Source organism: Mauremys mutica, chromosome 2 (assembly GCF_020497125.1).
Source record: "Mauremys mutica isolate MM-2020 ecotype Southern chromosome 2, ASM2049712v1, whole genome shotgun sequence".
Lineage (NCBI taxonomy): Eukaryota > Metazoa > Chordata > Testudines > Geoemydidae > Mauremys > Mauremys mutica.
The window spans coordinates 47,652,705-47,662,941 of NC_059073.1; the positions used below are offsets into that span (position 1 = coordinate 47,652,705).

At 43.9% G+C, this 10,237-nt stretch overlaps 1 protein-coding gene across 3 annotated transcripts in view; it reads right to left on the reverse strand.

Annotated features, from left to right (window-relative positions):
• Positions 1-6,874, reverse strand: part of LRRC69 (leucine rich repeat containing 69) — a 40,914-nt gene extending 34,040 nt beyond the window's left edge. For all 3 annotated transcript variants that reach the window (XM_045003069.1, XM_045003068.1, XM_045003067.1), the window contains exons 1-2: positions 6,692-6,874; positions 1,729-1,855 (exon numbers count right to left, since the gene is read on the reverse strand). In XM_045003069.1, the coding sequence (XP_044859004.1) occupies positions 1,729-1,855; positions 6,692-6,874 (310 nt within the window). The remainder of the gene's footprint in view (positions 1-1,728; positions 1,856-6,691) is intronic.
• Positions 6,875-10,237: the final 3,363 nt, after the last annotated feature.

Here is a 10,237-nt window from a genome sequence, read left to right on the forward strand (position 1 = left end):
CTTTACTTTTGAGCTGTGAGGTTATTTAATCTTGCCATGATGATAGGTGGTTTCATTCTGACTTGTTGTACAGCTCTGCCTTCATAGGTTATAAGCCAAGAAGGGACCACTGTGATCATCTACTCTAACCTCCTGCATAACATAGCCCAGAGGACTTCACCAAATTAATTCATTTTAACTAAAGTATATCTTTTAGAAAGATAGCCAGTCTTGATTTAATAATTTCCAGTGATAGAGAAATTCATCACAGTCTTTGGTAAACTGTTCCTATGGTTAATGTTTCTGCATCAGCCAACACAATTAGGTTGCAATCCTGATAAGGGCCTCTGAGCACTACTGAAATAAACATGATAATAAATAAATAAATGTTATTTTTTGGCAGACCTCTGGTGAAGGAGTCAAATACTAGGTAGATTTTTAAAATAAAAGAAGCTGGAAAAATTTATTAGTAACCACATTTGTATTTTTAGTTATAAATGCCAAAATAATAGCATCTCAAGCAGAAGCAGGAAGTAATCCCCCACAGTTTGTACAATACTGTACAACCAGGTAGATGCATTTTAGGAAATTTTTGCTTCCTTGTGAAATATCTACCATAGGCAACTACTGAAGGCATAACATCACTAGTTCTATCCGAGATGGCAAAGCTTAGGTATATAGGTATTTCAGAGAATGTTGTTAAGGAGAATTGAGTCAGACTGTTGCTAATGCTTACTCTTACCACTTCAGTGGCACCGGAATGGGGGGCCCAGAGGGCCATGGCCCTCCCACTCGAGGGGGCAAACTTCACCCCCTTTCCCTCCAAGGCCCCATGCCCCCTGCCAGGCCAGCAGCCATGGAGCCCAGCCAAGTTATGGGAGACTCTCAGCCTGCCCTCCGTGCGGGGGGGCTGAAAGCAGCCCCCAGGCCATGTCCCTACTCACCAGGCTCCCCGACTGGCGCAGGGCAGATGGAGGTGGAGGGTCCACGACTCTGCACCAGCTCCCCACAGCTGCTTGCGTGGCTCTCCCCAACCCGGCTCCAGCCGGGGGGAGGGGGGTGCTTGAAAGCAGTAGCCCAGCTGTGGTAAGGCAGTAGTAAGGCAGCTGTGGGGATCCGCGGCATGGACTGTCCACCTGCTCTCCTCAGGCCCCCTGCACCGCGGGCAGATGGAGAGTCGCCGTTCCCCATAGCTTCCCACACAGCTCTTACCACGGCCGGGCTGCAGCTCCAAGGCACTCCCCGGCTGGAGTCGGGTCAGGGAGAGCCGCATGGGCAGCTGTGGGGAGCCTTCGTCCCTCCACCTGCCCTGGGCATGGGGCCTGAGACACAGGCAGGGGGTTGCTTTTGGCCCCGGCCCCATCCCCACTGCAGCTGGGGAAGAGGGAGGGGGCAGGGGGGCTTCCTAGCCCCGCTCTGATTTCCAGCTTGGCCAGGAGCAGTGCCTTGGAGGGTGGGGACCCTGCCCCCCCTCCCCCCCACACACACACTTTTGGGAAGGCTCCAACACCCTTGCCACTGGTCACATAACTAATTTAACCAGGCATATAAAGAAAACTGACAACTGCATTAACAGGTAACTTTTTCCATACAGAGTAATCAGTTTTAAAACAGGTATGAAAAAAACCACACACTTTACCAAACAATCCTGTTCACTCCGAATATATGAAATAGCTAATGTATTATTATAGTTTAGGTCTAAAAACACTCTAAATTACTTACTTGTGTTTTGATTTGACATTGACTTACCAAATATTGTGGGTGATATTGTAGTAATTTTATTTCCAAACAAGTGAAGCTTTTGCAGTGAACTGAGATATTTCAGCTGTTCTGGAACTTCCTCAAAGATATTGTTTCCCAAATTTAGTTCCGTCAACTATAAAGAGATATTTATAGATGTTCTTACACACTGTATCCTCCTTAGCAAAGAAAGACTGAAAAACACAAGCTGATCACATTTTAAGCACAAGTGCCCAGGAAATTAAGACCTTTATTAAATTTCCCTTCTATTCTCCCTATATTACAGAAAATTAATGCATATATTCAAAGTACATATAATAAAACAATTTCATATAGCATAAGATTAGTTTTAGGAAAATCCCATTTTACTCTTCTAATCAGTTAACATAAAACAACTAATTAAGCTGCCAACAAAATATATAACAAACCAACAATACTAAGAAAAGCGGCTGGATTCTGTTCTCATTTACGCAAATGTAAATGCAGAATAACTCTCTTGAAATCAATAGTTACGGGTGTAACTAAGAACAGTTTTGCCTTGGAATTTCAATAATTTCTGAAGGGATAAAGGTGAAGGAATGCTCAATCACATCTAGGAATTAGTGTAGTTTATTTAGGACATATACATATTTGCACACCCAAACTAATCTTCAGACCCCAGAAAAACTCACATACCTTACACATATTACGAAAATAAATTAGGGCTGTCAAGCAATTTAAGAAATTAATCACAATTAATCGCACTGTTAATAATAGAATACCATTTATTTAAATATTTTGGATGTTTTCTACATTTTCAAATATATTGATTTTAATTAGAACAAAGAATACAAAGTGTACAGTGCTCATTTTATATTTATTTTTTATTACAACCTAATACAGTAACTCCTCACTTAACGTTGTAGTTATGTTCTGAAAAATGAGACTTTAAGCGAAACGATGTTAAGCGAATCCAATTTCCCCATAAGAATTAATGTAAATGAGGGGGGTTAGGTTCCAGGGAATTTTTTTTCTCCAGACAAAAGACTGTATTTTTTATATATATATATATTTATATTTATATATATATATATTTATATATATATATATTTATATTTATATTTGATATTTATATGTGTGTGTGTGAGTGTGTATATATATATATGTGTATATATATATATATACACACACACACACACACACACACACAGTATACGTTTTACACAAACAATTTAATACTGGTATACAGTGATGATGATTGTGAAGCCTGGTTGAGGTGGAGGAGTCAGAGGGTGGGATATTTCCCTTACTGCTAAATGATGAACTAGCAATTGGCTGAGCCCTCAAGGGTTAACTCTCTCACTCTACAAGGCAGCAGGAATGGAGGGAGTATGTGTTAGAGAGCAATAAGCGCATTTTCCCTTTAAGTACACTGACTTGTTAATTACATCAGCTTGTTGAGACCGACTTCCATCCTGAGCCCCGGTGTGTCCCCCCTGCTCTAGGGAAGATGGGGTAAGCAGGATGCAGGGGGACACCCTGACATTAGCCCCCTCTTCCTTCCCTCCCCCCTGCACAGCAAGCAAGAGTCTCAGGGAGCAGCTCCAAGGCAGAGGGCAGGAGCAACACATGGCAGTGCAGGGAGGGACAGCTGAACTGCAGGCAGCTGCTGCACAGGGAACTTAGGGGAGCGGGGAGCTGATGGGGGAGCTGATAGGGGGGCTGCCGGTCCACCCTGGTTCCAAGCTCCCACGTTAGCTCCACCAGGCAAGCAGCAGACAAAACAGGCAGCTGCCAAACAATGTTAAAAGAGAACATTGCACAACTTTAAACAAGCATGTTCCCTAACTGATCAGCAACATAACAACGAAACAACGTTAACCGGGACAACTTTAAGTGAGGAGTTATGAAAGTTGAACTTACAAATGTAAAATTATGTACAAAAATAACTGAATTCAAAAATAAAACAATATAAAACTTTAGAGCCTACAAGTCCACTTGGTCCTACTACAACCAATCACTCAAACAACTTTGGTTACAATTTGCAGGAGATAATACTGCCCCACAGCTTGTTTACAAAGTCACCTGAAAGTGAGAACAAGTTTTCGCATGGCACTGTTGTAGCCGGCATCACAAGATATTTACATGCCAGATGCGCTAAAGATTCACATGTCCCTTCATGCTTCAACCTCCATTCCAGAAGACATGTGTCCATGCTGATGACAGGTTCTGCTCAATAATGATCCAAAGCAGAGTGGACCGATGCATGTTCATTTTCATCATCTGAGTCAGATGCCACCATCATAAGGCTGATTTTCTTTTTTGTTGGTTCGGGTTCTGTTGTTTCCGCATTGGAGTGTTGCTCTTTTAAGACTTCTGAATGCTCCACACCTCGACCCTCTTAGATTTTGGAAGGCACTTCAGATTCTTAAACCTTGGGTCGAGTGCCATAGCCATCTTTAGAAATCTCACATTGGGAACTTCCTTGCATTCTGTGAAATCTGCAGTGAAAGTGTTCTTAACATGAACGTGTGTCATCATCCAAGACTGCTATAACATGAAATATATGGCAGAATGTGGGTAAAACAAAGTAGGGGACATACAATTCTTCCCCAAGGAGTTCAGTCAGAAATTTAATTAACACATTTTTTTTTAAACAAGCATCATCAGCATGGAAGCATGTCCTCTGGAATGGTTGCCAAAACATGAAGGGGCATATGAATGTTTAGCATATCTGGCACATAAATACCTTGCAACGCTGGCTACAAAAGTGCCATGCAAACGCCTGTTCTCACTTTCAGGTGACATTGTAAATAAGAAACAGTCAGCAGTATCTCCCATAAATCTAAACAAACTTGTTTGTCTTAGCAATTGGCTGAACAAGAAGTAGGACTGAGTGGACTTGTAGGCTCTAAAGTTTTATGTTGTTTTGTTTTTGAGTGCAGTTATGTAACAAAAAAGTCTACATTTGTAAGTTACACTTTCACGATAAAGAGATTGCACTACAGTATTTATGAGGTGAATTTAAAAATAGTATTTGTTTATTATTTTTACAGTACAAATATTTGTAATAAAAATAATATAAAGTGAGCAATATACACTTTGTATTTTGTGTTGTAATAAAAATCATTATATTTGAAAATGTAGAAAAACATCCAAAAATATTTAATAAATTTCAGTTGGTATTCTATTAACAGTACAATTGTGATTAATTTTTTAATCCGTTCATTTTTTTGAGTTAATCACTTGAGTTAACTGTGATTAATCGACAGCCCTAAAATAATCTAAAACCCAGAGGCTGACACAGATAAACCCTAGGATACAACAATGAAGAGACTTCCAGAATCACACACATTGAATAGCAAAGGCTCTGCCTCAGGACATCTCCAGATTACATTGTGGGATAATCAGCACTTCCCCATGTCCCCTAAGCACAGAGTAAAAATCCTTTTTAAAATAATGGAAAATATATGCCTTTGTTTTCTTGCCACAATTACAGGTTTTGAGTATTTTTAAAGTAAAGTAGTTTGAATTTTACCAGAATATTTTTTTAAAAATTTGTTTAAAGACATTTATATTAATCCCACGCTGAACCATGATAAAGCCAAATTTAAGCCTGTAGTCAAACTTCCACTATCAAGATTCTGATCCATTAAAAATATAATCTTAGAATGGAAAACTTGGCACACCCTAGCTACATATATGGTAATAAACAGTATGAAACTATTCCCCACCATACATACATACATTGTACTCAGCACATTCCATGTGATCCAATAGCTGGTTAATTTAATCCTTATTTAATCTGATCAAACCTCAAGAACCAAATAATTTGTATTACAAATACAGTTTAATTTGTCATCTCAATTAATTCTGGATAGATTAGATAGGTATTACTGGGCAATTCAGTCACTATAGATATTTGCCATTAACCAGGGTGTTCAAAAATCTGAATGACACCAAGGAGGACCTACAATAAAAGATGACCAACTAAAACCTAGGGGTTTGAGACAATGTGTTTTTCTAAGGGTAGGTCTACACATACCTGCCGGGTCGACGGGCGGCGTTCGACTTCTCAGAGTTCGAACTATCACGTCTAATCTAGATTAGACGCGATAGTTCGAACTCCGGACGCGCTCCCGTCGACTCCGGAACTCCACCACCGTGAATGGCAGTGGTGGAGTCGACGGGGGAGCCACGGACTTCGTTCCCGCGGCGTCTGGACGGGTGAGTAGCCCGAACTAAGGTACTTCGACTTCAGCTACGCTATTCGCGTAGCTGAAGTTGCGTACCTTAGTTCGACCGCCCCCTTAGTGTAGACCAGGCCTAACTGTGTGCACCTTACTGTTATGTTATAGTGTCAGGACTGACCACTTATTTCAGCTAAAGTTACTAAAAAAGTTTATTAAAATATGATGCAAATGGGAGTAAGAATGAGCCCAGACTCCTGCACTTTCTAGAAGTTTCACAGGGAGGGGGCTTGATGTCAGCTAGCAGCTACAGTCAAAGGATCTCTGCACCACCTGAGGTCTTGAGATAAGCTCTTCTTTCCACATCCGGAGTTGCCACAACTCCCATCCCGGCTTTTGAGATTTTTAGTTCTTATCGAGAAAAGGGGCCTGGATTATAAAACGGGACGGGGCCCCACAGCATCAACTAGCATGACCCGCAAACTAGCTTTCTATGAGCAGGGAATCAAACCCAGGTCTCCCACAGGGCAGACATTCTACCAGTGAGCGCCCCACGCGGGGAGCAGGCAAGGGGCCGCGGCGCCGGGAATGCGCTGGGGAGACAGGGCAGCGCCACGGGCACGGAGGGGCGGGCCAGGAGCCGTGGGAGATGCTCAGAGGCCGTGCCCGGGGCGGGTGGCTGGCTCCAGCCCTGGCGAATCGCAGCGGGCGGGCTCTCCGGCGCCTCCGCAGCGCAGACACTGGGCTCGTGGGGCCGCATCCGCCCGCCTACACGCTGGGGCCAGCCGCCTGCGGGGCCTCACCCGGCTCAGGCCGCCCAGCTCGACGGGCAGACAGCGCAGCTCGTTGTCGCGCAGGCTCAGGGCCCGCAGCCCCGGGAGGCTCGCCAGGCCCCGGGGTACGCGCTGCAGCTGCATCCCGCGGAGCGACACCGAGCGGGTCCCGCGACCGCCCCGCCGCGCCCGCAGCAGCAGCCGCTCCGCCATGGCCCTAACGCTTGCCCGTTACCTAGCGCGCCGCCGCGCATGCTCCGGGACAGCGCGCCGCTGCCCTCAGGCGGGCTAACGCTGCTCGCCGCTTCCCGCTCTCCGGGCTGAAAGCGGGGGGACGCGACAGGGCCACACTGCGCGTGCGCGGTGCGAGCAAGAGCGGGCGGGAGAGGGGCGAAGTCACGGCCGGGAGTAGGAGCCGGGGCTTAGACCAGGGTGGAGGCACCGCCTGGCGGTGGCAGAGGGGGCCAGTGACCCCCAGTGGCATGAGCCCGAGGCTGCGGTGGTTACACAGTCATGCCCCCGCGCCCCTGGCAGGGCAGCAGCTCTCAGCACTCGCGTCCCATCCCTGCGTTCCTGAGGGCAGCGTGCACGACCCTCCCCGCATCCCCCATGCAAGGCAGCTCTCCCCTGGCTGATGAGATACACTGAGTGAGCGGCCACAGGAGACTTGATTCCCTGACATATTTGAACCGCCATTCCTCCCTCCAAAAATTATAATGCTCAGACACGTTTTTAGTGTTAAAAAAAACCTTCTGCATGTGTCTGCTTGAAGCATCATAGCAGCTCATAAACTTGGTTTGGCTGCTACTCTGATTGCCTGAATCTGACACTTTTTCTTGTAAACCAAGTTTCATGCCTTTATTTCCTTTTTAAAACCTTATTTTACTAGTCTTAGCACATCTTTATTAACCTTGGTTACCAGTATGCAGATGGTTGTCATTATGCTATTTACATTTTAATAACAACCATTGCAAATAATAGGTGCTAGTAGCTTCAGCAATCACATCTCAGTGTTTCTAGTATGACACTTCCTATTTGTAGTAATATTAGTTTTTAATTCTAAATTTTTGTTCTTTTCTCTTGTGTATAAATTTATTCTTTAGAATTACCTGACTTCAAGACTAATTGATTTCCTGGACTGGTCAAAACTTCTTCAGTTTCCTTTCATATACCAATACGGATTGCCTTTGTCAATCGTTATTTTGCCTCCCTATCCAGGGCCTTGGTATTTTTTCACATCACCACATGTGGGTAACATTTGGTTCCCAAATATCAACTAAAGGCCAGATTTTTAAAGGTTGAAAGCACCTACCTGCTTTTGAAAATCCCACTAGTGACCTAAAATATAAGATGATCTTGCTCACTCGCTCTCTCTGCCCTGCACTACTCAGGACTTATTTCATGATCAGGAGAATGAAGACCTGTCATGGTAGATGCTGCTGTGCACAGAGAGGATAGTGGCCTAGCTGTACAGCAATCCTCTTGATAAGCAATTTATAGAAAATGGTGGCACTCTTCTCCCATTATAATTAAAAAAATAATAATTGGAGATATACCAATCTCCTAGAACTGGAAGGAACCTTAAAAGGTCATCTCCTAGAACTGGAAGGAACCCTTAAAAGGTCATCAAGTCCAGGCCCCTGCCTTCACTAAGTAGGACTAACTACTGATTTTTGTCCCAAATCCCTAAGTGGCCCCCTCAAGGATTGAACTCACAACCCAGGGTTTAGGAGGCCCATGCTCAAACCACTGAGCTACTCCTCCCCCCAATTAACCCACTGATCCACATTTTTGGTTCTTTAACTGTAAAGAGCCCTCTTTGAACTCAGCCTCTACCTACTCACTAACCACGTGATATAAAACTTGTATTTTACTAACTGCTCGAGGAAGATTTAACTTACAAACACAGCATTGTCTCTTACATCTTTCTTGTATTATCACTGAGTCCATGACTCTGACATCCACAAAGCTGCAAGGACACAGTCTGATAAGCTGCAACACAAATATTTTCAGTTTACTTAAAACATTGTAATGTTGTGTCTCAGCACACATGCAAAATGCAAGGTTGGTCACCTGGCCCAAAAACATCCAGGAATAGGATGTGCCATTTACTAGACATGCTATGTATTTGTTTCTGAAGCTGTACAGGATGTTTTCATTATAAGCAAGTGACCTGGCAGGTCGCTCCCTATTTCATCACAGTGGTAGCTGAATCAATCAGAGCTCAAGGGGAAAAATGTTATAAATATATCTGCTTAAGACAGCCATATTACATCAGTGGCTGATCAATGCAAGAACATGGCCTATCTCTCCTGTGAGGGCTGGTTTTACTGACAACACTCAGAAGTGTTTTGAAAAGGAGAACACTGACATTCTTATAAAGATCTAACAAAGCTAGGCACATACACTACATATTATGGACACATTACAGAGACTCAGGGCTAAATTCACAAAGGTACTTTAGGCAACTAAGTCTGGGTTTAGCTGCCTAAGTCCCTGATTTAGTCTCCACTGTGATTTCCAAATCTCCCACCAAACACTTTAGACACCTAAACTCAGCACCTATGCTTTCAGGGTAAAAGCTCCCTAGGCATCTTAAGTTTCTGCCTCTGAGCATGTGCACTTCTGACTTACTTTAACCATCTGAATGCCTGTTTCCCACCTAAGCCCCAGAGTTATTCACAAACCAGGAAAAATATGAAGGCAAATACTTATCTTGAAAGTGGGGCCTGATCTGGTAGGCATACTCAGAGGCCACTGACTGGATTGGGTTCCATTCATAATCTGGCCAAAGGAGGATATAGTGTTACTATCCATCTTATAAATACCACTTTACAACCCAGTATTAGAGCAGATGCCTGGCATGTGGGAGACCCACACTCAATTCCCTCAAGCAGAGGGAAAGAAGGGATTTGAACAGGGGTCTCCCACATCCCAGGTGAATGTTTCAATACTGGGCTAAAAGTTATAAAGTGAGCATCTCATCCAGCTGTTTTGTTTGGAGTCAGGCATCTGCCTAGCTCATTCTCACAAGAAACAGCTTACATACCTATGCCACTTGATTCCAGGCGGGGTTCCCATTCATGGATCACTAGTCAGAGCTAGGCACCTACCTGCAGTGAGTATTTAGGCACTGAACTCTGAGAAGGGACATAACTTAGAAGACACCACTCTAGTTAGCATCTCCCATTGATTAGTTGAGGCAATTCCCCGCTGAGCATGCAGGCTTTTGTGGATCAGATTCTAAATTACTTTTCTCTCTATTCATTGTACAGGGAGCCTAGGCAGCTAATCCAGGCTTTGTGAACCACAGCGATGTTCCTATGACTTTCTAGGCAGCTAAAAGGCATTGTGATGCTCAGTATCACAATGCCCAAGTCCCTTTATGAATCTATACTTTAGGGCTTTTCCTCACAGCTTAGAAAGGTGATTTTTTCCTTTTTTTAAAACTGCGGGGCAACTAAGGTGCAAGAGCTATTCTGAGGTAAAAAATAGAGGTTAAACTCTTGCGTTTCAGCACTCAGGAAAAGATCTGAGACAATGTTTCTGAAACAAAATCAGAGGGCAATGAGCATG